At 44.0% G+C, this 27,714-nt stretch overlaps 1 protein-coding gene and 1 long non-coding RNA gene across 3 annotated transcripts in view; one reads left to right on the top strand and one right to left on the bottom strand.

The window, feature by feature from the left end:
• EVA1C (eva-1 homolog C) overlaps positions 1 to 27,075 on the top strand; it is a 32,786-nt gene extending 5,711 nt beyond the window's left edge. Inside the window, exons 2-8 of one of the 2 annotated variants that reach the window (XM_032094307.1) lie at positions 7,276 to 7,472; positions 10,817 to 10,940; positions 13,865 to 14,017; positions 21,287 to 21,430; positions 24,740 to 24,811; positions 25,458 to 25,550; positions 26,539 to 27,075. In XM_032094307.1, the coding sequence (XP_031950198.1) occupies positions 7,276 to 7,472; positions 10,817 to 10,940; positions 13,865 to 14,017; positions 21,287 to 21,430; positions 24,740 to 24,811; positions 25,458 to 25,550; positions 26,539 to 26,936 (1,181 nt within the window). In that variant the 3' untranslated portion in view covers positions 26,937 to 27,075. The remainder of the gene's footprint in view (positions 1 to 7,275; positions 7,473 to 10,816; positions 10,941 to 13,864; positions 14,018 to 21,286; positions 21,431 to 24,739; positions 24,812 to 25,457; positions 25,551 to 26,538) is intronic. The other variant, XM_032094316.1, reaches the window with a different exon arrangement.
• Positions 728 to 26,871, bottom strand: LOC116436939. Its single transcript, XR_004237099.1, has 4 exons — positions 26,785 to 26,871; positions 20,840 to 21,065; positions 11,087 to 13,527; positions 728 to 6,378 (listed from the first exon to the last, which is right to left on the bottom strand). It is a non-coding gene; the product is annotated as an uncharacterized LOC116436939 (long non-coding RNA).
• Positions 27,076 to 27,714: the final 639 nt, after the last annotated feature.

Raw genomic sequence — 27,714 nt, 5'->3', positions numbered from 1 at the left:
TTAATTTAGAATTAATTTTAAAACATCACTCACTATATAAGACCTAATTGAAAGCCTATGGTCACTGGAAGGATTCCCAAGGATTTCACTGGGCTTTGGATGAGGGTCTCAACCCACAAGTATCTGTTTATTTTTCTTCATTGTATTTAATCTTGGATGGGAAGACAAGAATTATTCTTTCAGAATAATTTTGCAGTTCTTTGACTTTTCATTTCTTCAGGCTAGAACCGAGTTGAAGACAAAGAAATGTTGTTGTAAAGAAAATCATCAAGCGCTGAGAGTGAAGTGGGGAGTGTATTTGTGCTTTTCTAGCTTGGACTTACTGTACTATAAACCATCATAGCACTGCAGATGTGAGCTGCCAGATTTCTGATTTTTACTGATTTTTTCAGATTTTCTCAGATTTTCTGATTGTTTTCTGAAGGTCAAATATAAGTGGGCTTACAAAAAAAAAAAAACAACAGAGTTTGAGTCAAAGTTCTGTTTGCAAAACAAAACCTGTGTTTTGTTTTCTGAGTTGGCAATGAACAGCCCCCTGGCTCTCTTGGGGAACATGGAGGTTCATGTTCATAAATTTGAGTTTTCAGGGAAATATTTTCCTCCAGTCACCAGGGTTCTCCTACTTGCAGTCTTTGGGAACATTACAAGTGTTTTGTCTTAGGGCATAAAGAGTCTCTCATTCGGTCTCCAGAAACAGTTGCTGCCCACAGAGCCTTTCTCTTGTTACTTCTTGTTAATGGCACTAGAAGAGGCTACTCTGTCTCCAGTTAAACGGAGGATTTTTGGCAAGGGCAGAAAAGAGCCTTAAAGTCACCCGTAACCCATGCCTCTTGTCAGCTTCTTTAGATGGGATGGAGAAAATCTTCCTTTTCTACTGCAGTAGTTCCATATTAGGTCCTGGGACACATGTTTGCCCTTCTAACTTCATGGAACAGCTGAGAGAAGCATAACTGACTGTAGGGTGGTGTTTACTGCAGACCCAAGATTTCAGGGATCAAGAACAACTCGCCTCTTCCTGACACAAGAAGGAAATAAAAACAGAAAGCGAGTGAGCAAACAGTAGTGCATAGGGATCTCTCCAGTTTCCTCAGAAAGCCATTGGGATACAATAAACCAGGCATCACTCCTAGGAGACAACACAAGGGAGTGTGGAAGCGTAGATCTGAAGGACAGAGAACGCCCGTGGGAGGATGTGAGGAACAGAGAACAGGCACGTGGTGTGTGAGTGCAGGATTCATGGGCTTTCCCACTCTGCAAAAATGTAACTCACTTAACTGCAAGTCTGAGCCGAGTAGCACAGGGAGGAAGAGGTTGTGTGCTTCCTGGAGAAACTGTAACCAAAAAGTTACAGGCCTGTTCTTTTATTCATTGGCTTTGTTTTTCTAGGAAGAGTTCACGACTTGGCTTCCTGTGTGTGCTACTGCTCTCTGAAGAAACCCTGCTTAAACTGGGAGTGAATGAGGTTTTGCGTTGAGTTATCTGCTGGTTACCTGGCCTTCTCTCTGGCTTAGGTTGAACCAAACTCTTGCTTAATTTGACCCTCAGATTTAAGACACAGCGATAATTAGATTCAGTAAGACAGTTATGATTCATGTTATGATCCATGAGGGGAAAAAAATGAAGACAACCTCCTCAGGAAAGCATATATGTGGATAAAGCAGTTCGTGAAAAACCTGATTGATGTCTCAATCACTGCTTTGATTGCCATACTATCCCAAAAGCATCCTCACTACTAACTGAAACATTTTCTTTCAGAGTTAATCCTTTGTCTCTCAGTAAGGCCAGTGGTAACAAATTGCTGCATTGGCATCAGGCTGATGACTCTCCAGGATAACCATCCTGTCTCTCCAGCTGCCAATTCACTTGCAGCATTAGTCATTGAGACTGAGTTGAAAGTGGCAGCTCAGGCTTCAATTTCCATGAAACTTGTAGGAACTTTATTTCTTCGAGCCCCACACCCTTCAGGTTTGAAACTGGCCATTAAACTTAAAAGGTGTTGAATTGAATAAGGGAATGCAGATGGACAGAGGTCAGGATCTCATAAGCTTCATCTCCTTTAGAAATGGGCAACTGACAACTCTCAAGGACTGAAAAAGAAGAAGAAAAGCAACAGCTTTGGGTGCTCTGAAACCAAAGAAGGCATTTGGAAATGGAATGGGGTTTTGTGGTCACTATCTTATTACAGAAACTAGATGATCCCTAGTTTTTCCAAGTAAACAGCTATCCTCGCATAAAAAAGACTTAGATTATACAAAAAATAGAGTGATGATACGAAAAACATTTTCCTTGCACAGAAAACCAACCTTTTATGCTGTCTCTGCAGTACAAGTGAAAGGTTGAAGTCAGTAGGATGGTAGTCACTAGCAAAGAGAGCAAGGGTTGAGAGGAACAGTGGAAAACAGCACGCTGAAAAAAACAAGCCATGGAGGGAAATTAAATCAGATTGGTGACTATGCAAGAAAGCATATATTAAGGAGTTACAGATTTTAATGTGCATCTGCTGGGTAAAACTGTTGTGCTCATTTCTGAACAGCAAAAAGAATAAACAATGCTTCTGCCTAAGTGTATTTCTTACTGATCAAAGACATGGAGTGTGGCTAGAATGAGTCAAACAGGATGTTTACAAGGCACTTAGATAAAAAAGAATAAAATGATGAAGCAAGTAACATAGTGTCATGAATTTTAGAAACAGTGTCTTTCCTGGGTAACATTTTGCCCTCCGCGATTACTAGTCCTAAAAACCAGCTGCCACAGGCAGAATTTGCAGACAGCCAAGATGAAGAGGCAGATCCTAGTCCCTGTGGACAGAGTAACTCTGGCACAGCATGATCTGTGGCATAGCTGCCTCTGGAGACCACCAGAGGGTATGGCAGATGGGATGGGGATCGAAACTCAGGAGTTAATTTCTCAATGCTTCCTTCACAAAACAACGGAGAAAATATTGCTGGAGAAGTACTGCAGCTGGATCCCCAACACCAATCAATATCAGAGTTGTGCTTCTAATGGTGTTTGTAGTAGAGTTTATTAACAATTCTGTTATCACTGCATGAAATCTCTTCCTTCAAACTCACCAATCTGGCTTGTGTATTTTTAATGAGTGTTGGCACAATTCTTCACATCACTGTGGGAGCTGATGGAGATTTACCAGATGGACTAGCCTTTTGGGACTCCCACAACAATACGCGTGCTATTTGGATTTATTTTGATCTAAAATAGGTTGGTATGTCTTTAAAGTGATCCAGCAAATTTCTATGCTAATTAAACCAAATTGAACAATGCACAGGAACTGATGTTACCAAATCTGTGTATGAAGGCCCAATTCTGAGGACCCTCATAGCTTGTGGACTACGCAGCCTCAGCCTCTAAAAATACTGCATTGCAAACCTGCTCTCTTACCCAAAAGACAGTACCTGAGCCAATGCTGAGATTGCTTTTAGTGTGTGCTGGGCATTGGGCTCACAGCCTGAAATGCTCTTCTCCTTGATCCTTCCATCTGGGGACCTCGTGCCAGGGCAGACAAGCTGAACTGAACATATACAGAACTTTCCAAGTTCCCAGATTTTCAGAGGTTTTGAGTGAAAAAAAATTCTTTCTGGATTTCTGTACCTTCAGGTCCACTGCTACCCTTATTGCTGCTATTCAAAGTGATTATGCCAGGAGCAAGTGGTTACATATGAGATGCTATAACCTCTTAAAGAGTTATTTTTCACACAAAGAAGTATCTGTTTATTCTCCTATGCCAGTTATTTTTGTCAGTAATTTTTTTTATCGTTTATCAGTCCTCCTTTTCAGTAAAAACTAAGGCTCAAAGCTTTGTTCAGCTGCTCAGCCTCAGTGTTTTGTGTGGTTCTCTGGTGCTATGGTTTTTTTAGCTGAAGTTCTTTGTCAACAGAGTGGATGCTGTGACTAATTTGGCTAATTCTGGAAGAAAGGATTATGCTTGGATTCTGCACTGGTGTTTTGAGTCTCAGTAAAAGATTACAATGAGTGAGTAGTCTGGGTTAGGCAGACAGTTGGGTGGGATGATACCTTCTGGCCTCCAAATCAATGGGATCTTTTTGTTCCTGTGTGCTTTAGGCTTAACTTCTGAGCCAGTCTCTAACATCTCATACATGATTCTATATGCAGAGCACCCCATACATTGCTTATGAATGTGTGCCCTAGATAAATGGGAAAGTGCCTAGTGGGGCTTTCACACAGAGGCGTAGAGATGTTGTTGAGACACGGCAGTATTGCCAAGGTTTTCTAATTTAGACAATTCTCATGGTAGTTAACTTTTTTGGTATAGTTTCATATTGTTTTAAAGAGTGATATTTATTATTTCTGGAAAAAGAGGAACGTTATAGTCTTCCTCATTGCAGAATGACACTTGGAAAAGTGACTGCTGCAGCTGGACACCATCTCCCCCTCCATTACCCAACCCAGAACACAATGAAAGAAAAACAACATTAGGTTTAAAACATTAAGTCATCTAAGGTTTTTATAGGGTCTGGTTATGATTCTCTTTGCTCAGGTAAGAAACCCCGTTAACTCACAAGTCTTCTGATTGCCCAGCCCAAGTGGACACAGAACCGTGTCCTCACTCCATCCATGCTGGCTGTGCTCCAGCCATCCCTCTGCCCTGCTCTTCAGGGAAAGGGAATCACCTTGGCCATCAAGGAGCTAGCGAGGACTTCCCTGACAGGCAGGGGACCAGGACTTGGAGGTCTGCTGTAGTCCAGGAACAGCCTCCAGCTCCCATATTTAGACACTAAAAAAATGTTTTCCCCAAATTCACAACTAACAGATACTGATGAAGTAAACACAAAAGGAAAAGACAGGAAGCTGCCCCAGGAAGAGTCCAACCCTCACGATGCCCTCACTCCTGATCACTATGGCTGTCATTACTTTTAGAGATCACACTGGATTTTCCCCCAACTTTACACTGTTGTTTGGCTGAACTTGCTCCATCTGGGAAAACGTGTTTCTGGACAGAAGTCAGTACACAACAGAGAGATACTCATGGTCTCAAGAAGGTGAAGCTTCTACCAGAGTGACTACAAGGCCATACTGCTCAGGAAAGGAGGAGAAGCAGCAGCTGCTGAGAAAACTGCTGAGTGCAGGGCAGGCAGTGCCCCATTACGAGGAGAGGGCCAGCATGAGGACAGGAAAGAACCTGGAGTTCTTCAGAGAAGGATAAGAGGAAATTATGACTTTTGGAGTGGGAATCCTTCCTCAGCATGGGCTGTGAGCTGCAAAGGACTGACTGCTCCACGTGTGTCTGTGTGTGCAGTAATGAAAAATGCAGGTTTACATGGTCTACCATGTGAGATGAGCAATTTAGATACTACGTCACCACTCCTGTTATCAGAGAACATTAGGTTTCAGCAATTTCCATTACTATTTTTATCCTTTATTGTGTGCAAATACACAAGGATTTTAGTAACAGCAGAGTCATGTTTAAGCTGCTTGGGAGGCTGGAGAGCAAGATGTCTTCTTTTCACCAGTCCATTTAATATCATTTTTACAAGTGAACCATATTGCTCGTACAGAACCAGAGCAAGCTTTTTATAAAGACATTTTTTTAAAGGATTGAATAGTTGCAATTGTTGAAGAAAGGTGCTTAGATGCTGGATTAGGAATTTGCAGGATCAAAGTAGCAGTTAAGATGCCAGGGAACTCATCCAAATCGCAGCATAGCTGATATTCTTTAGGGAATACTGGACTGTTTTGTATACAGCACTCTTGGCCCCACGTAACTTAAAACCTGAAGAACTGAAATGATTAGAAACAGTGGGTCCTATCTTTGAGGGTGTTGAGTGCCCACAACTCATGTAGGGCTGAATACTCTGACACTGTGGCCCTTTATGCCACGATGGTGATGGCAAGGCGTTCAGCAAATGCCACAGGAGGCCCCTCTGCAGCACTGGCCATAGCAAAGTCACTTGGGTGCAACTGGGCATCCGGCCCATTTTTCTGGCAGCACTCAGCATGTCTCAGGAACAGGCTGAGAGAGGAGGGGCTCCGGCAGGGAACTTCAATTATTTGTGATCTCAATTACACAGAAAATGCAGGGGATGGATTTGGTAGTGGGTTTGGTTATTCTTTTTAACCTGTGAGAAGCTGTGGGGATTGCTGCTGGACTGGTCTCCTTGAGATCCAGACTGCAAATGCAAGGCATGAAACTTCTTCCGTCCCAGCTCCAGTGCCAGTGCTCAGACTGAGGTCACTGAGGTGGGGAACTCGCCTACAGCTCTGCTGTGCTGGAAGGTGCATCCGCCTGACTCCCGTCCTCCCCTGGGCTCTGGACATAGGTAACAATGAAGCAGGCTTCTCCTTCCTCCAGACTTAATAACTGATAGGGAACCTGATTTTCGTTATCCAGATGCACAGCTGGAGCTGGAAAAGATGCCAGAGAACTGAAATGTTTGACCCATCCCTGGAAGTGTTCAAGGCCAGACTGGATGGAGCTCTGAGCAACCTGTTCTAGTGGAAGGTGGCAGGCGGGTTGGAACTGGGTGATCTTTAAGGAACTTTCCAACCCAAACCATTCTATGATTCTATGATTTTCCTATCTTTTGCTTGGAGTACTAAAGTTTCTATTTAAAAACCTTTTTGAAAATCGCTTGTCTTTGGGGAAAGTTTATGAAGGGCAGAAGTGTGAAAATTAAATGGCGCATTTTATTTAAAGGGCAAATTTTAATTAATTAAAAGGAGTGAACTCTTTCTCAGTATTTTCTTTGAGAAAATGAATTTTTGTTTTAATGATACAAAAAAGCCCCCGATTCAGCCACAATAAGAAAATGTTCCCACAAGAAAATGTGAGAGGTTTTTTTTCTCCTTTTTACTTAAGAGCATGTGAAACACAACTGCCCACGAGCCCAAAAGTGCAGCACAACCTTTTAACAAGAGGTATAAGGAGTACCTTAGGCAGATGGAATGCAAGAACCTGGCCCACAAAACCCAGTAATACCCTTCTGACTGCTGCAGACATGCCCTGGGATTGTGAGCAGCCACGACTGGCAAGGGTCTGAGCCCACATATTGTCCGTACAACACATCCTGCTGCTGCTGGAGTGCTGGGAGGGCTCGGACTCCCTGCCATGAGACCTCGTGTTTTCCAGCCTGGAGCGCTAAGAGCACGCAAGGGGTGACCCATTCAGAGAACTGGGTGGCCGCGGGCCAGACGTATAACCTTGATTACAATGCCCTTTCCGGAAACTGATTGTGGTTTTCTTATTATCTAACGAGCTTGTCATTTCCTGTGCTAGTTGTAACAGAGCTGAATATTTTCTAGGTTACCTAACGAAGCTCCTGCAGAATCACACCGCCTATGCCTGCGATGGGCAGCACCTGAGCCTGCACTGCCCTCGGCACTCAACCATCAGTGTTCAGTCAGCATTTTATGGGCAGGACCCCCACATGTGCAGTACTTGGGAGCCTGAAACCAGGATGACAGAACCCAGGAACTGCGTGGCACCCACCTCTTTGCAGGTACCACACGTTGTAAAGGTTTCTCAAGGTACAGAATGTTTTTGACAGTTTCCCTGCCATTTCTGTGCAAGTGTTCTCAACCTTGAATGAGATGACACTGTACCTATGGCAGTTTACCACCAAAAGAGTTACAGCTGGAAGGATTTGTCTGGACAGCAGGGTATTACCATAGGATTGTGAGAACTTTGAAGATTGCCTTCCGTTGTGATGAGCCTTGCTTTGGAAACCCCATTTTTAAAGTTCCCTAAAATAGTCAGCTCCTTTCCATTCAAGGGCTGGTCATAACTGAGTTGACCAGTCTTAATCTATCACACAGGCTCTGCTTGACCCCAGGGGAGGACACAAGCATTGGACAGAGCTGGGTTACAAATCCAGTGAATAAGATGACATCCCTGGTTGGCACTGTTCCATGCCTGTCCTCCCTCACTGAAAAGGCACAGCAACAGCTAAACAGCAAATCCCAAGCATTTCTGCAGATGCCTGCATTTCTGTGACTACCTGATTTGTATTAGCAACACCCTACAGTTTGTTTGCTGGGCCTGCTTCAGTATAGCTTAAAATGATTTATACTTCATCAATTATTACTTTCTGCTGTAGAGACTATTGTAACAAGGTCTGACTTAAACTGCTGTCAAAGGCTTGTTTCATCATAGTGAAAAATACCCAGTGTTGCTCCAAATTCAGTAAATCATTGCAAAAATGAGCAGTCAGTGGAATCTGAATACGTTCTGTCGGCTAAACTGTTGTAAATGCTCTACAGAAGCTCTGATGAAGTTTGCAACATTTGTGTCTGTAGACTACACGTTCCTTCTTGGCATCAGGGAATGTCTGTTTCCACCCTTTCTGAGTTGAAGGGTATTATGAAGTGGTTTGGCAGTAATATCCTCTCTCCAGAAACAGTATTAGGGCAATTTTATAAGTGTGGCTCGTCCATGATGTACTGCAATTTTTGAGGACATTCCAGACATGACCTATGGGCCATGTGAAAGTACATCTCTCCACCAAAACCAGCAGTCCAGATGCATCCTTGATGTTATATGACTGACTGCAGCAAAGTGGCACCAATGATTATTTTGGGCTTGTGAGTGCCTTTGTGAGGCAGTTTTTCCCCCTGAATATAATAAACACAGCATGGGGTAACTCTTGTATAAACTACCATCATCATTCGGGCACCGTGGCTGATCAAAGGCATGAAAGCATTTTGTCAGGGCCATCAGTGTGTGAGATACAAATGCTGTGCATCTCAGGAAGTTCCAGTTCTGTTAAGGAGAAGGGACACATCTTGTAAACTGGTTTCTTAGAAAAGAGCACCAGTGACCTCATCCCTCCTCCCCTTCCCTTGGGAAGTAGATCTGCAGTCTGCACAGGCAGGCAAGATGATGCCCTGTAGCTAGGAGGAAGCATCACAGGCACGTATTACAGAGACCTCCTGTTAGAGGGACCACTGCAAAGCTGGATCTGGCTAGAGACAGTAACTGCCCGGTACTATTTTGAGTATCATTGTTTGCTTTTGTGGCTGCGTGCTTTTGCACAGCAACATGAGAGAAAATGGGACTGCTGTTTACATTAGGCAGGAGAAAACACAAACAGATGCTCAGGAGATGATTCAGCTCAGGTGCAAACAGAAGGTGACTCAGTAGGGGACAGCTATCTCCATTTACTTAAGATGTAACTGTTTCACTGGTCCCTTCCAGAACTATCCCAACTTAGGAGGAGTTATTTGTTTGACTTGCAACTCTGTAAAAGGAGAATGGACTGATAAAATTAAGTCTGCTGTACTTTCCTTCCCTTTTAAACTCTTCAGAGTGCATTTAATGCTCAAAAAGTGTTGGATGCATGTCCTCTTCCTCTGACAATGGGAGCTGTAGGATCACTGGCAGTGTGCTGCCAATGTGTGTCATTGCTGCTTGGGAGGGAAGGTTTCCACTGATGACAACAGAGATCCAGCCACTGCCAACTCTCTCAGCCTGGAAATAGGAATGCAGCTTGTGCCATCGCAGTGGTAAATTTGTGATTTGGTCTCTTGGTATGACTAAGACCTCTTCTGATGAGAAACAAAGCAAAAATTCCCACAGATTTTGAGGGACTACCTAAAACTATTAGAATGGTATATTACAGTTACTCCTGTTAAGAGTGGAGTAACTGGAGAAAACACCCTCCTTATTACAGCCTGCTGTGATTTTAAACATCATGAATCCTGTGCACAACCACACAGACTATCCAAAAACAATGACAGAAAAGCCCTCTCTTAACTGAGTTTTGGAGGTGAACAAGAATTTCCTAAATACACTGCTGCATTTAAACTGGGTGTTTTTAGGTGCTTTGGCTTGTGACTGTGTTAAAAACTGGACACAGACTTGCCCTGGCAATGTCTTAATATTTTCTGCAGCTACAGTTCCAAGAGCACAGCTGGAGTGGGAGCACCAGTGTGAGCAGGAGGAGCACTCAGTCCTTTTGCCAGCTCGGGAGAGAGACCAAGTGACACTTTGTGTATAGCACTGCTGGCCTGTTTGTTGTCCTCCTCTGTTCCCACTCCCAGGGAAGCTGTACAGTAAGAACCAGGATATATTGCTGGGCCAATAAATTTGGAGTAGATATGGCCTTAGAACAGCATAAAAAAACACCCCCACAAAACAAGACAAGGAGGCTGAGGATAGACTTGCAGATCCGTGCTATCCATTCAAACCAGTTCTGAAATTTGCTCGTGGCAAGTCAAGCAAATATCTGGTCATGTGTGTAACTGCAAGCAAGAAGGAAGTGTCCCTTAAGCAGGAGGTCCTACACATGGCTTAAAGCTCGGGTTGTGCTTGTCATCAGTCAGAACTCTTTCAAGTGAAGATTATTACAGGGCATGTTAAGGTACATGTAAGTAGATCAAGAAGAAGTGGTTAAAAAGACATCTTTTAGAGTTGCCATGCTTCTCCTGGACATTGCACTCCCATAAATGTGCTCAGGAGTGTACAAGTGTCTCAAGCATGTCAGTGAGACAGCTGGGGGCTTAGTGTGTCCCCACTTGCTCTGGGCTCTGCACCATTGAGGCTTTGGTGGCACCCAGGGGAATTTGGCCAACCTCCCCAGGGGCAAAGTGACAAACAACAGCAAATCGGTAACATCCTAACTTGCCATGAGCATGGCTGTGATGAATGTGTTCCCATAAAGTTGGCCATGACTCCAATTCCAGTGGAGCTATGGCCTAGATCCAATGATACAGATGTTTCTTGCACGTTTATAGCCAAAAAGTTGTGGTTTCTCTCCTGTGTAGAACAAAATACAACTAAGTGTTTTCACTGCTGTATAGCTTCATACCTTGTTGTCAAGACTATCCTTTTTGCCCATTGTTCTAGAAAGTACTGGATGAATGCCAAAACCTGAGATCCTGCCAACTCCTTGTCAATAGTCGGGTTTTTGGGCCTGATCTGTGTCCAGGGACCACTAAATTCCTCCTTGTCTCCTTTAAATGCAAACCTAGTAAGTAATCTTTATCAGGCAAATGTGTTTTTCTGCATGTTTGGTTGCTTGTTTTGGTTAAAATGCCACTGCACAAGGCTTTGCATAAATCCATGTGAAATTTTGGGGCTCTTGGATTGATAACAAATTGTTTTTTTCTACTTTACCTTAGCTCTCCATTGTGTTTGCAGCTTCAGGGTGCTGGCTGCCAATTTAATGACCAGCGTAGTTTGGCAGGGGCAGGTGTCAGACATCAGACTAGAAAGGAAAAATGTTTTGGAAATTATTTTTAGTGAGATTGCAATGATAATGTCGTATTAGAAAGAGCTGAACAGCAAAACCAGATGCTTGGGCTAAGGATCCAAATGATGAAGAAGGTATCCTAGGAAGGAATATGCAAAAATACTTAAGGAGCTGGGCCTAAAGCTTTCAAAGATTCAAAAATACCTCCCGCTTATGGAATAATGGCCAGAAGATACATGTGCTGACTTGGTTAGAGGCTTTTATTGTAGAATCACCTATGCTCTGTGCAGGTATTCGATGCTGGTATGTGAAGGAACAAATCTTACCTCAAAGAGAATCCACTTTGTAAACATGAGAAAATGGAAGAACGATTAAGACAATCCTCATGAGGTTTCCTTTATTGGTGGTTTTTAATCGTTCTCCTTGTTGCTATGGTATATGAGAACAAGCTCCAGTAGCCTGGGGGCTCAGATTGTCTGGCAGTGAATCCCCAGAGTGGCTGAAATGGGTCCCAGAGAAAACAGCTGAACGATGATTTATGGGTAAGTTCACCAGCCAACTCAGAAATACCAACCCATGAGCAAAGGAGAAAGCACTAAGGGGGTTTTCTTTGATCAGAGCACTAAGATATACATCAGTGGTAGAACAGGAGTAGGTGGCAAGTGAACTGAAGGGCAATCTCACACTGGAAAGTGGAAGTCAGCAGAAAGATGGAGTGGAGTAGGCAGATGTTACCTTTGGCAAAGCACTGACTCAGAAACTCCCAGGGAGATATACAGGGCCAATCGTTAGGGAAAAAAAAGCCTGAAATTGAAAAATTTCATGATCTGTTTTATTATATCAATAGTTTAAGTCATTTTGCATATTGCAATTAGTCCATTATTAATAGTAGGTGGATTTGAATGTCATAGCAGTGTCTGTGTCATTAGAAATCTCTTTTTACTAATCAAAAGCGAATTTGGATTGTTTATTACTTTTGGAAGCTGCTTAATATTTTTTCCCATGGGAGATGAGCTTTTTTGAGTATATAGTCTTTTCTGTGATTTGAATTCTTAAAAAGCTGGTCAAAAGCATATTTAGCAGCATGTGCTGCCTTCAGGATTGAGAAATAGTCCGATTCCAGGGCAAATTACATGATTTTTTGTGACAGGAAATTTGTATTTGTAGGTAAGATACCAATATTGTTAGTCTTGGCAGTGGAAAACATCCTTACTCAGGAAATCACTTCAGGATAACTTCAAATATATTTTGCAGTCTCCTTTCCTTCAAGTGGGCACTTAAGCAATTGCCCAGATCTCTTAGCTTTTCATCTATTTACAATTATTGTTGCCGTATGCCTGCAGAGGTTTATCTTGGGCTCTTCTCCTTTTCTGATACCACTTGGGGTTATACGTACTTCCACAGCCCCTCCAGCACAGCCAGACTCAGAGCTCAGCTTTAGGCTGTCAGTCCTTGGGCAGAGAACCCAGGTTTTCGACCTATTTATTGGTGCACAGTACGGCAGGTGCTTCTGCAGAAGTCACAACCTGCAGCAGGTCAAGTATTTCTCAAAATCACTCTTTTTTAGACTTAAGCTTGTAGGTGTTGATGAGCTCAAACGGAAGAAACGGGACTGTTACCAAGAACATTAACCCATTGTTTTATCTGTTCTGTTTTGGATGAAACAATAATGTTGAGTAGATAGGAGGTTTTTCTCTCTCCAGTTCCCCAAGAACCAGCATCCACCCTCCACTCACAGGGACATCACTTGCTAACAAAAGGTCTCCCTTTTCTTCTGCTCAGCTCAGGAATCTCCTTTTCCTGTTTCCACATTTTTGAGGACAAAAAAAATTGGAGGAGAATAAACTCTTCTCCCTGGCTTTATCTGCCATAAAAAGGTTTGGCAACACAGCTCAACCAGGAAGACTCAAGAAGGTAAAATGTCACGGACAGAGTGGCTGCTTAGGCCAGGAAGAGCCTTCTTGGCCAGGTAGCAGATTTAAAGGGTTTCCCTAGGAGCGATAAGCCATGAAGATGAGCTCAGTGCCTTCCCCACCTCTGCTGAGGGTGCTGCCAGGGTGCCTGTGCCAGCTGAGCAAGGGAGGGGGGGATTTTTCTCAGGGTCCTAATTCACATCACTTTGCCAGCCAAACTTTCAAATGAGCCCCTGCTTGAAGGTGCCGCCCAGAGAAACCAACTGACCTTGGTGGAGCCATGCAAATACAGCTGAGAGCACTGTCTGCCTTGGGATGGGAACCCCATCCTGGCCTTTGTCCTCCCATTGTCTGTCCCTCTCCCCCAGTGCTGTCACTGAGCAGTGCCAGCCCTGCCCGTGATTGATGAGTGTGCAGAGGCAGCTGAGACACGCGTAGAATGCAACAGTGTCCTGAGGAGAGACAAAAGGGAAAGATGAAGCTTCTCTTACTGAGCAGGAAAGCAAGCCAGGAAACCAAGGAGGCTGTTCCACTGGGAGAGGAGATTGGCAAAAGTTAGGGTTTTTTATTCTGTTCAACAAGCAGCCACAGGCTCTAGATAGTCACTTGGGAGCAACTCATTTGGGAGAAGCACTCTGCTCTTGACTCTGTGTCTGGCTGTACAGGTGCCACATGTCACTTGCAACAGCATTTGCAGGAAAGCTGGTTTCTGTCCTGCTGCTATTTGCTATTAACAGTGCAGCTAAATAAATTGCCTCATGCTATTATTGCTGTTTGCTTCTACTTTAGCTGAATACAAAACCAAATCAGCATGTGAAAACCAGGAACTGAAGCTCCACTGTCAGGAATCCAAGTTCCTTATCATCTACTCAGCCACCTACGGCAGATGGGCACATGAGGAGAGCGTCTGCTCAACAAAGGCGGAGCACACACCCCCCTTTGGTACGTTTGGGCACCGTTGAGGAACCTTGTCCAGGCAGGAGCACAGGGAAGAGGGGACACAGGTGGGGAGAAACTTCAGATGCAAGAGCAATGGTGTTTTGAAAGCATCAGTGGTTGAAATGTGAGAGAGATTATTTCTCAAACTGCCCAGTAAGAGGGAGCAACATAGAGTAATAAATGCAGCAAAGTAATAAACTTTCATACAGTTAATCAGTCTGTAGTATGATTAGCATCAAAAACTAGTTCTCTTGTCTGTCTTGAATTTAGGTGACATATACTAAATATTCACTGTTTGCCTCTCTGCTTCCTCCAGCTTCTGACAATGACCAGGTGACACAAGTGTCACGATACTGTGTCTTACTGCTCCTTCTTCTCTGATACCTGTTTCTGCCAGATATTCCCTGCCTTAGCTGCAGACTGTAAGGAGAGGGTCCATGAGGCAGGGCCGTTGCTTTAGATGCTGTTGTATGGCTAGACTCCAAGGCTGTGGTGGCACATCAGAAAGTTAAACATACTTGGGACTTCTCTCTGGCACCAAGTCAGGAATGTCCTACATACATAGTACTACACTGAATAATATGTTCAGTGGTGACACTGAAAGCGTGATGGTAACTTGTCATGCCATGGAGAAGGCCAGCATGAGATGAGTACTACAAAGGGAAGGGCTTGCATGACTGATGCCAGCCCTGTGCAAAGGCTTAACGTTGCTCCTAAGAAACATGCTTTAAGTGTCATCTATGAGAAGCATCTCTCAAAACATCAAGAAGAGATCAATAATTAATCTTAAGAGCCCTTTGTCTGCAAGCCAATGTTTCTATTTAGTTACATAGATACTATTAAAAATTTATTGGCTGAAAATTGCAATCTGTTCTTAGACAAGAATCTATTTAATATTGCTGTGTCTGTGTTTCACATCGGCTCTCTCGGGCCTTCACATAGACTTAGCTGTGCCTATCTGTTCTGCAGAGGAAACATTTTAGCAGGTCTCTGGCAGGCCCCCACACCCCTTACGATGCTGGCATTAACGGCTGACACAAGTCAGGGCACAGATGTCTCAGCTGATCGAGAGAGGCTGCCACCACACTTGTACCTTGCACTTCACTGACCTTTCAAAATTACTCCCTTGCCTCTGATGTCAGCACTCACAGTTCACAGATCAGAATTCTGCAAACCTTTCCTACTGGATAAAGTCTCCCACGATAAAGAGAAAGAATTTGCAAATGCAACAAGCTCTGCTGTGGCCCCTGTTTACAAGCACCTATGCAGCAACACCCTGGCTGACACTGGTTTTGTGCTCTATAAAGCAGCCTAAGACACCAGTAATAGGAGAGAGCATAAAACCTGAGACAAATACAAATCAGATCTACAGAAGGTAGATCCTTGTATAGATTTCCTACTACTTCATGGAAGTGCTTGGCCTCTTCCTGCGTGGTACCAGTGACCTTCTGCAGGCAGTAGAATTTCCAAAAGCCCCTGTGTGGCATGGGAGTTCACATTCAGTTATCACAAAAGACTCGGCACTTAGGAGCCAGATCCAATTGACTCCAGATCTGTCTCAAGCCTGAAACTTATTTGTGTGGTTATTTAAGCACCTACAGATGTAGTGCACGATTAGATTTCTGCAGTGACTGTGTACCTTTCTCTCCGGGAAAACAATGGTAATTTGAATGTAATGACTTAAGACAGCTCTTCCTTCTCGAATCAGAGTCTGTGTACCTATTTATGTTTACAGCAAAAGCTAAATTGGCTCCAAAACACATCCATTGTTGTTTCTGCTCGCATGGGTGCAACTCAGCCTAAAGGCAGCGCTCAAGCCTTTCCAGTTCTTTCACTGCCTCACAGAGAAACTGTGAGGTGATTTTTTTAGCACTACGCAGAAGAGAAGTCATCTGTAGGTCCTAATGACAGGCATAGAAAGTCTCTGGTGAGCTCAAAAGCTTTGCATCTTTCCATACTTGATATGGTCCTGTCAGGTGTACTGGGTATTGAATTGGATGCACCTCGAGATCTTGGCTACCTGCTGATATGTGTGATAGCAATGACAAACAGCAGCTTTGGGTTGGGACAGATGTGTTCTCAAGCACTGCTTTTCTGTGAACCACCTGTCAAATCAGCTGACAGATTTTCAGAGCTTTGCTTCACAGGGAACCCAGGAAAACATGTCAATTCTTTGGCAAAAAGCTCTTCTCCATATAGGAAATAAAGTATATAAATCCATCTCAGCTATGGGAGATAGCTGTGTGGCCTTGAGCACCTGTAGGATCCTGACCCTCACCTCCACATCTAGCATCCACATCATGCAACTGCTTTTCTGAGCCAGTTTAATAGTAAAAATCAGCTTCTGCAGCTGTCCAAATGCCTGGTACTGTTAAGACTGCACAGAACTTCCAGCAAGTAACCTCTCTGCTTTACTAAGACTATCAAAAACTTCACAAGAAAATTCTGGGTGTGGTTTTGTAGCAGATGGTTCTGCCTAGAGGAATCCACTGTGCCAAGCACCAAAGCAGGAAACTATAGCAGTTTGTTCCTGTGTGACTTGTTGCCTTTTCTGACCCATTATCTCTTTTCATATTTGTACTAACATGTGCATGAGGAAATAGAAAATTTATTGGCCAGAAGTTGTTAAAGAATTGTGCCAGAACAGGTTACCATAGAGAGCACCAGGAAGATTCAGCTCAACAAACACCTCTCAAATAATAAATTACTCTTGTTAATACATGAAAATACTTGAAAGAAGTCTTGGTAGTGGGCTGCCCCTAGGTTCAACTTGCAAGCTAGAACACTGCAATATCCTTCCCAGAAATTCCTCTGGATGCACGTTGCCTGGTCAGCTGCGCATCTCCTCAAGCACCAGGGACCAACACAGCCCTGAATTACACCCCTGCCATGGTTCTCATTGCTGGAAGGTGGGGTTCCTTCCAGTGCAGCCCTTTTATCTGGCCCCACTTTTGGAGGGTTGAGAGGGGAGGTGGAGAATTCACCAACTCCCATCACAGCTTGCACTGTGCCATGACATACCCTGGGGTTAAGCTTTGTCATAGTCTCCTCTTCCCTGTGGAATTCAGCTAAGAGGAAAGTCAAGCAAGAGGGATTTTCAACATCCTGTAGCTTCCTTCCAGTCCAACTAGGTGTCATGATTTTTTTAATGTAACAGGATTCTATGATGCTGTGATTCTTTTTTATTTGTTTTTGTTTGTTTGTTTGTTTGGATATTGTAGCCAATTCAAAGGGCCTTACACCTCTTATTCACTGACTGAAAAGCTTTTGGTTTCTGTCTCTTACTAAGAGATGTACTCTCTGCCTGGTGTGAGCCAGTCCCTTGGGAATGTCTCTTGAGATCAGAAGTAACGGCAGTGAAGGCACAAGCAGCTGTAGGCAGATCTGGAAATGTTTCCTCACCGCCTTGGCACTTTGGGCGTGGGAGACAGGAGTCAAATCAATTTTGGGGATGCAAAAGTAAGGATAAAATAGTTCCGTTTTCCTTCCACCACAAAACCCCTTAAGTCAGCTCTCTCTGTGTGCAGACATCAGATATGAAAAGGTCCTTGCCTGTGTCAGTCTGAGAAAACTGAGAAGCTTAGTAGGTGCTTTGGGCCTCAAGAGGTGCCAGTAGGAGCCATTGCACCCCTTGGCCCCAGCAAACGTTGTCAAGGAAAAACCCCCTTAAAAGAAGAGGTTTTCAGAGCAGTGGCAGGATGAGGAGCGACTGAAGGGAAAAAAAGACCAGCCACCATTTTTAGAGTCCAAGTAACTTTCTTCTGAGACGAACAGGGAAGATCAGATTTGTCTGGTGGAAGTTGCTTGGAGCACTCTGAGACACACATCACTTCATCCAGTAATGTTTTCTTTACCAGCAGATCAGGAGTTTCTTGGGTCTATTTTTTCATGGCTCAAATTTGTGAAAGGTTTGGAAAAGTACACCTGGCCCCCAAGTCTAAAAGGAGCCAAGGAACTCCTGCATGTGCACATGCAGGAGCAAGGAGTCCGGCTCCTGCTGCCAGGAAGCGGAGAGCCCCACTTGTCTCTTGCCCTTGGTGTTTGGTGCGATGGATCCCCCACACTGCACGTGCATGTGCAAGGAGGAAAGAGAGACCAAGTTTGGTGGGGTTTTTTTTGGTACAAAAGTGCTGCTGATCACATTGTGTGTTTCTGCTGGAATTAGCAGCTCAAGTGGCCCTTTTCTGATGCATAGGCGGGACCTTGCGTGCCATGCTCTTGCATAAATTACCATATTATTTCAGCAACTTTCTTTAGGATCCTGCAGCCTTAGCTTGCTCCGAACTCCATAGCTTCCCCCTGTCAGTTCTTGTCCCCACAGCTGATATTTGGGCTCCACAAAGCACAAGGCATCCTGATTTGAAGGTGTGAAATCTTTGCTTTCAGCTTAAAACCAAAGCATTTCTTTGCTTTGATTTTAAAAGCGAGCTCCTTATTCTTCTGTGGGTGGACACAGCCCAGGACACATAAAGCGGCATAAGGAGCAGTTGGGGATGAAAGCAGTTGGAAACCTTTGGAGAGGGTGGGACAGGATGCTGTCCCTGGGGCCTGGCACAAGATGCTCCATCACCTGCAGGTCTTGTGTGGCAGGGTGGAAAGAAAGGGAGGGAAAGCTCCTCCTGTCTGAATTGAGAGAAGCTTTAAGAAACCAGAAGACAAATTACTTCTCATTAAAGCCTGCATGATTTATGGCATGTCATTTGCATGCCAAAACTTTCCCAAACAAGGCTAATTAGGGAGCTGAAAGAGCCTTTCCTGCAGAAACAAGGCTTTGTACTCCAACTGTTAAATAGCTGCAGTCAGATTGGATAGTTTATTACTGCATTAAGAACCTCGTCTTGACACCCGTGTCCCTGTGCCATCCATAGCAGTGTCTGGTACAAAAGATCCACCGACACTCTTGGTGTGTAACAACCAACTTCGGGAGAAAGGCATGGAGAATGGAGTGTTTTCCCAGCCACACATTGCTGCCTTGTCCACCACTGCTGGATGCCACCAGCCTTTTAGCACTCTGGGAATGTGCCTTTCCAGAAGCAGGTTATTGAAAATGTACGGTACCAGTCTAACAAGCCCCAGGGATATCTGTGTAGATCGAACAGCACTTAGCCAGAAAGAAGCCACATTGCATATTTATGTTCATCTCCCAATTAATGGTTTCTCTGGGGCCATTCCATGGAATTCCTTTACTCCAAACACAGCACTGACCTCTCCTCATTCAGTCACTGGAATAAGGTGTTTCACCAGGAGGAGGGGAAGTTATTCAAGTTATTCCCATCATAGCTGCTGGGAGAACTACTGGGAAGGTAGCAAGGATGCATATAAACCAGACAAGATTTTGGATTGAATCACTAAAACCCAAAATCTTTTTAGAACGCAGGAAGTTTTAAATAGGTTTTTTTAATGTTGTAAGTCTTTCCAGGTAACGTCTGTCCTGTCCTGCAGAAGAAACTAGCCACAGTTTGCATTCACTCACCTATGACACCAGGCAAGCCCTGGGAGGTTCTCCAAAAACTGGCCTGCCAAGAACCTGCAGGCATATAATGACTGGTACAGGAGCCAAATCCAACATGGATAGAGATGATAAGAAGCTATTAAGTCCCACAGAAACATGAGCAAATGCCTACCAAACCTGAAATGAAACACACACTTGCCATATCACTGAATATGTAGAAAACCATCAGCACAGCATCCTCCTGTTTTTATAAGGCACGAGCCTTATAAAAGAAAATTCTGTAGAAAACATAATTCAGTTTGCTGCTGTGCTCTCAATCCATTCATTCATGAGTCACCCGGTAATTCCTCCTGATATTCTCCAGTTGGTTTTGTACTTGCCAAAGTAAGCTATTGGCTGCCTAAAACGTCCATCTAAATATATCTTTACTTATCTGAAATTGCCAGGGAGGGAAACTAAAACTGCTGAGTTACTTAATCAGAACTACCCACTGCTTTAGGTCAGCTCTTCCCTGCCTTCCAGCAGTCTCTTGGGACACACAGGTACGGGGATTTTAGGTCTCTGAAAGGTCAGAGGAAGAGCTGTCTCCTAAAATCCATGTCCAAAGTAACTCACGAGCCCTTTGCCAGACGGATGAGCCCAATATCTCCTGATGACTCTGCCCAGGTATATGACTTACTCGGTGCTTATTCAGGGAGTTAACTCTAAAAACCACAAATCTGCCCCATTTTCACACATTAAATGTCAAGAACTCAGTCTCAAACCTTCTCTTCTTTCCAAACAGATTTGGGGAACCTTTGGAGTGTCTTTGCAAACAGTGTTTGTCCTTCCTCTAAAGAGGCACAAATGAGCTTCAGCAGTTGGCAGCTGACTGGGTGCCATCCTTTATTGCAGGAAGAGGGACTGTTTTAATGTCCCGAGAAATATGTTTCAGACCTCTACAGCGCCCTCGCCTCAGAAGCCTGGAGTGAGACATATCTGTCCTACATAGGAAGCCACAGTGTGTGCAGTGATGCAGAAAGATTCAGAGAAGTATTACTTGATCCAGACTTGTCCATTCTGCATCCTTTCTATTCAGAAACCAAAACTACAGGGTGTTTCTTGCTTTGTGGCTTGGAGTTTAGCACATGTGGATACAGAGAACTTAATCACATTTAGAGACGTTCTTTTTTTTTAAAGCAGAATGTGACTCACACACTTTCCCAGTCAAGTAATTTCACCTCCAGTGCAAAACCCATTTTTGGAAGCCACATGTTTCCCTGGTTAAATACTGAGCCCATTTTGACCTCTTCACTGTAAATCAAAAGCTGCTTTTTAATACCCTGAACTTCCCCGCAGCCTAAGCTGTTGCAGCACATAAAAATTGATCTCACCTGACTTGAACTGAACTTGGGTGTCCGGTCGACTCATCTCAGTAACCCAGGGCTGAGAGACAGACTTGGAAACAGCATTTCTTCTCTCTTGATTTGAGATGGAATAGATAGAGAGCGATTTGGATGTGCTTATTGTTTCCAAGACATCCTGAATGGTACATCGAGATCTTATATTGGGCATCTGTTTGGAGCTCAACAGGACTCTTCCTGCAGCCTTAGTATGCACCTGGAAGGCAACACGGGAGAGTTAACTTGCTGCAAGTTCACATTTTTATTGCAGCTGACTTCCTTGCATTGACAAATCCTAATATTTAATACTGAAATCCTGCTTAGGCAAAGTTATGCCTGAGATGAGATGCAGACTTGTATCTCTAGTCTTGCATCCAGCAGCTCTCATTTCGGCTAACACCAGAGTCGTATATTTATTATATGTGTTTTTTCTTTCAGACTGTTTCTCTTACACAGCGCTGGAAGTGTTATCAAAAAGGTGTTATGGGAAGCAGAGATGCAAAATCATTGTCACTAGCCGGGATTTTGGAAGTCCATGCCTACCTGGAGTGACAAAATACCTTAATGTCAGCTATGCATGTGGTAAGAGCAAATGCACAATCATTTTCAAGCCCTCATTTCTGCTTGCAAAGACACGCATGTCTACATATGTGCACTGAGCCTTCCTAAATACGCACTTCCCTTTAACATAGGAAGTTTGTAACACAGACACACACAATACACGAACAATCCCCTGGGCACAGCGGCACCTAACAAAGACTCTGGACTTAAGGAGTTTTTTGCTACAAAAAATGCAACCGACAATAAAATATCAAGTATGTAGTTCAATATTTTTGAGAAATACTATCCAGATAAGAGTCAGTTCCACAGAATTCACCTGCAACAGAGATAGGAAAAATAACCTGGCATTGCCTGGCATCAGGGCAGGTAAAACAGTCCAGCATAATTGAAGCACTGTGTACAAGCCCAGTCCTGAAACCTGATTCATGTGAGCACATCTACAGCTTCTCCCTCACAGAGGGGTTTCCTTTCTCATGGAAAGGGAAGTGAAGGTTTATGAAAAGTAAAGATTTGAGGTTATACATCCCTTGCAGGATTGAAACATACTTCAGCTCATTCCTCAGACAAGAGGGAACAGCTTTCCATATTGTTTCCTATAGACTAATATATTTTCATAAGAGCCAAGCAGAATTCCCTAAAATACTTTGTTAGGAGCAGCTCTACAGCTACATACTGCAAAGTCCCTTGGCTGCATCCCTAGTAAGTAGTGGTCAAAGGGCACAGGTTACCCGAGACATGCTTTTGAGAACAGCAGTGTAGGATTGATGGCCAGATCACCTCTACCTGAAGATCAGAGGAAAATGAGCCCTGAGAGATTTTCAGTCTCCCCCAGCATTGGTTGTCAGCTGTGAAAGGCGGTACAGTAATTCAGCTTCCTATTACTGGAGAGATACAGGAATCTGCCATTGCACCAATACATTAGATTATTGTGCAGCTGCCTTTATGAATGAGTTAATATAATTCTCTCCGATTAGCATAAGCATAACTACAACAAGTCATTCCTCTTTGCACATCTGTGTATCAGAAAAGCAGTGCGAGTTTATTTGCACTGGAGTTATGCATGCTGTTATTTAGGGATGAGGTTTTGCAAAAACACGTGGGTAACAAATAGTGTTCTTTTGTGCTGCTGGCACATTTGGAAGATTTTTTCTTCTGCCAAATCTTACTGGGCTGTGCAATGTGAAGCACTAGCCAATGATTTGCAGATCTGATTATTTTACAGATCATCTAATCAACACGGGAAGAATTTGGAATATTCCAGAATCACAGTTTTACATTCTCCTCACTAGAAGATGCCTGCTAGTCTGATGCTTCCCAAGATAATGCAAATAGACCTCCCCCTGTAATGACAGGAACGCAGCAGACCAGAGCACTTTTGTTCTCAGGGCTGTGTCACACTTCAAAGTATTTCTATCGTGGTCAGGAACATGAAAAAACCCCATGCTGCCCCACCCAGCGGTCAGCAGCCGTTTAGGGGTAGTGAGTCTGGCTACATTTTTACATTTGCAGTTCATTCCTGACAGTATAAAAACATGGCAGGAGCCGAGAGGCGCTAGTTTCTTGAAGTCTCAGTGCCCCCAGTGATCTGCTCAGAATCATCTCCTGTCTGTGCAAGGTGGGACCTCCTGGCTCTTGCTGAGCCCGCACTTCAGGATCCTGGAATCCTCTCTCAGGAAACACGGCTCCTGTGGTCCCGCGAGGATCCGCACTCCCTGGATGCCAGAGTCCCTTTGTGTGCTGCCTTTGGCAGCCTGCAGGACGTGACTGACTCCTACTTGCCAAAGCAGTGCTGGCACAAGGTGTAGTACAGATGTTATTATCTTAATAAGAATTCCTCATGCTGGTAGCAGCTGTTCGGTTCAGCAACCTGATGTAGCCTATCCTAGTTAAGGTCCTTGTGTCTGAAAGGCACCGTAATGAAAATGAGCACTGCAAGGAGCCAGAGGCTCTTTCTGTCCATGCAATTTTGAATTAAACATTCCCCTACAATAAATATTTGAATGGTATAGGGGGAAAAAGAACAAGCAAAGCCCTGGGGAGCTCCCCCTGCAGGGGGAGCAGGAGGGACACCAGCACAGAGGAAGGAGTCCCAGGCCATGCAACAGGAGCTCTGGGTCCTGCATCGGTGCTGGAGACTGAGCATCCTCCCAGGACATGGTTCACAACACAGGCATGTTGTTCAGAATAGCCAGGCCTGCAAATGCAGACCGCAGGCTGGAAACAATCCTGCTCCCTGTCTGCCCCACACACCAAGGAAAGTATTCTGCCAGGGGGAAACAGCTATAAACTACCATGAGGTACAAGACAAAATAGAAATGAGCTTATTTACCCCTGTAGCTGTTGGCCTTCCACTGCAAACAGGAGCCAAGAGTCCCAAAAGTATTCCTTCATGAGGAAAGGAAACAGCTCTGACTTTGAGCCCACACAGAAAGAAAAGTTATGCTCACAAAAAAGTGCTATTTTTAGTTGTTTTCCAAATGAAAACTATGCTAAGCTGCAAACCTCAGCGTCTGTTTAAGCTGCAAACCTCTGTTCCCTTTAATTCTCTCAACACTGTTTCTTGGCAAATATTTCTATGTGGGATAGAGGTGAGTGTCATACTTGAAATTTCTTCTTTTTTTTCTCTCACAATCAGTCTGAAAATCAATCAATCTGGCTTCACATAGTACAGGAACAGGTGCCAAGATCTGGCTGTCAGAAGGGCCCATTCATCCAACACAGAATATGTGAACCGTCAATGTCTGTACAATGCACCTGCTTGTAGTTCTTTTATTTGAAGAAGACTGTAAACACTTATCAAGGGAATAAATTAATGAAATGAGAGAGATGCAGCTCATTTATTCCCATCCTCCCCCCTTTCCTCCTCAGCAACTCAGAGGCTTCGCAAATGACATCATGCAAGACTTTAACGTTTATCTTAGAATTACAGTGAATTATCCTCATCCAAACCCAGTATCTAGATGCAACCTAGCATCTGGCTGTAGCCCAATTTATGCTGAAGTTAAGAGGCCAATTTTGTCTCCATCCACTGGTTGGCACACCCTTGAGGGGCTGAAAACAAGGGGCAGGTTGCCAGGCTGTATGGAGTTGCACGGATGTTCCTGGAGCAGGCTGGTGTGTGTAAATCCAGTCACAGGCCCAGAGCTGCCCTGACTTTGCAAGAACCATACAATCATTAAGGTCGGAAAAGGTCTCCAAGATCGAGTCCAACCTTCAATACCACTGTCAGAAACCCAGTTAATAAACCCAGGGTTAGCAGAGGGATTTGTAATTAACTGGGGAGAAGGTTCTTAAAACTAACAGAACACAATTTGTCTTTTGTCTCTGCAGTTCCGAAATTTATCCTCACGGCTGTCAACCCCCTGGTCCCCGATAACAAGTCTTCCATCAAACAGAATGATGGTATGTACCACCACAGAATCAGGGTTTGGGATGAAGTAGTGGAAACCCTGCTGAAAGAGCTGCTTTTCCTGTTGGAGAGCAGGGGGACGGACAGGCTGGGAGTGGGATGTGAGCACAGTCCTGCAGTCCCAGCAACGCTGCAGGAAGGGTGACCTGCCCAGAGCCAGCACGTTGGGAAGAGCAAAAGTGAAACTGTAGTTGTTTCAGGGTGAAGAATCTTTTACAAGTTCTGCCAACACCTGCTCTTTTCAAAGGCCACAAAGTTAAGGATGAGGCTGATGTGTGTACGCTATCCCCAGTAACAGGAGCACATGGCATGTTTGGGCTGGGAAGGCCATTGGAGAACCGTGAAGTTTCATGAAGTAAAATTATTTCAGAAAACCCAATGGGAATAGGCACAAGGGGTTTCACTTGGCAATAGGCTCCTTTAAATGAACTTGCCATTTTCTAGATGTTTGATATTTTCAATAATTTGTTAATTATACTGTATTCAACTTAGCAACCATTTTTTGGTCTAGTGTTCTGCAGCTCCTTCAGCACAGCACTGGCCTGCCTGTGTTTTGGGTGGACTCGTTAGCTGGAAAGTTACTGGGTGAATATGAGTTTAGTAGCTTCATTGAATTTACCTTCCCTCCTCGTGTCACAGGTGTCGACCTTGATCCAAGGGAATCAAGACTTCCAAAGAAAGATGGAACTATTGTTAGCTCTAACTACTTGGCTACATTTGCATACATTAGAGGTAGGAAAATGAGGCTGATACTGTTTGGCTCACTAGATCATGGCATTATGGGGAAAAGGGAGGACCAAATCCAAAGGTTACAACTAGTAATCCCACGTTTATGGTAATGATATTATTACAATATAATCAGAGTCTGGTTGATGGGACAATCCCAGCATAATTGATATTTAGGGAATATTTCCTGCCTTGAAGGATTCAAACTCTCTAAGCAACTGCAGCCAAGATATATTGAAATTAATATTTTCAATTGGGACTGTTGGATGTTCAGTAGTTTTGTACACCTGGCCCTGACCTGTGAGAGCATTGGAAACACCTGTCTTTGGAAATGTTGGGCTGCGTACATACATGGATCGTCAAGGAGTAGTAGAAAGAAAGAGAAAGGGGGAGGAAGAGGGGGAGGAAGAGGGGGAGGAAGAGGGGGAGGAAGAGGGGGAGGAAGAGGGGGAGGAAGAGGGGGAGGAAGAGGGGGAGGAAGAGGGGGAGGAAGAGGGGGAGGAAGAGGGGGAGGAAGAGAAAAGCCATCCCAAACTCAGCCGTCTCTGCCGTGAGACAAAGCAGGTTTTGTGACTTAGCAACACTAAGTGCAAAGTAAGAAAAGTGCTACCTACTCAGCCTGGCCTGGAGATGCTGCTAAGGCCCTGCTGAGCCCACAGTCACTCTTCTCATGCCCCCTGTTTGTGAGGGTAAGGCCTGTTTTGGCAGGATGGCTGGAAAAACCAAAAAAGGTGTGCAGAGTTCTGGTAGCTGGTTGACAACAGCAGTGAGCTGCTCGTAAAGGGTTGGGGTCATGTTGTTATTTTACGATGTTATAAGCAGGCTGCATTTTTGCCCAGCAGTTTGGAGAGGCAGAGCTGGCAGGGTTGGGCTGTGAGTGTTGGGAGGTTTGGATGCCTTATGGCTATGGAACACTGCGGGAATTGCAGCTGGGGGTTTGTAGGCAGCCTTGGCAGTTTGTAAAGCAATTAAGCCCTGGCTTTCTTGCCTGCAGATCACCCCGAAAGAGCCGCTCTCCTGTTTGTGTCCAGTGTTTGTGTAGGATTATTCTTCACGCTGTGTGCCTTGGTGATCCGCATGTCGTGTGCTAGTGACATCCGGAAATTGCACAGAAAGAGGGATCAGCTGGTGCCAGAGAGTGCCAGAGCCTACGAAAGCAGTGAACAGGAGGAGGAGGAAGAGGAGGGGGAGGATTCCTCCCTTTCCAACACCCAGGGTGAGACAGACGGACTTTACAGACCTTCTTACACAGGTTATAACTCAGCAGAGGCAGCAGAACTGGCCGAAAGGATTGAACGCAGGGAGCAGATCATACAGGAAATTTGGATGAACAGTGGTTTGGATATGACACCTCCTAGAAATATGAATACATTTTATATTAATGAACAATAAATGGCTTATTTTGGATGACACCCTATCCCTTTAAAAAAAAAAAAACAACAATGTACCTTCTGTGAAGGAACATTTGTATCAGTGAATATAATATTTGTAAAACAAAAAGAAATATATGCAATAAAAAGAGGGTTTCATATCCTTGACTGTCTATAAATCCTTCTGTGAAAAACACTCTACATTTTTAATTTATGCTACAGATTACTTTTCATTGTAATTTGGGATCAACTGCCAAATCCATGTTTAGGAATATCAAAAAAGGTGGAAAATATTTAAGCAGATGTATTAAACCATCAGAACAGACCCGCCTGAGATGTGCTCCGGCTGCTATCTGTGCTGGCAGATCTGTGAAGGACAAGCTCCAAAATGGCTGCTGCTTTCATAAAAAACTCCTGACTTTGCCACATGCTAAGAACACTTAAGGGAAACATTGGGTTCATTTTTCTGATCCTAAAGCAGGGCTAGAGCCAGCACTTGAACACAGGCCATGTTCTCAGGATTTTTTATCAGTTCGCAATCTTCACTTGAAAATTGTTAGACTAGACAGATTTGGTTTCAGTTGGACAGAAAATGAAATCAGTAATGTATCTAAGCTGAAACCACAACAGCCTTCCTGTCTTAAAAACGTCTCCAATATTTTAGCTGCAGCCCACAGGGAATTTACTGAACAAAAGGAGGAAAAATGTCACTTCCTATTGGTAATACTTCATGGGTTCATTGTGCTTCCCCACTGAGATGCTGTGTGTCCAGGTAGAGTGTAGTATGAAACACTTGGAAA

This window comes from Corvus moneduloides, chromosome 2 (genome assembly GCF_009650955.1).
Source record: "Corvus moneduloides isolate bCorMon1 chromosome 2, bCorMon1.pri, whole genome shotgun sequence".
In the NCBI taxonomy this organism is placed as follows: Eukaryota; Metazoa; Chordata; class Aves; order Passeriformes; family Corvidae; genus Corvus; species Corvus moneduloides.
The sequence above is the reverse complement of the archived record's forward strand: the minus strand, read 5'-3'. Positions and strand labels throughout refer to the sequence as shown.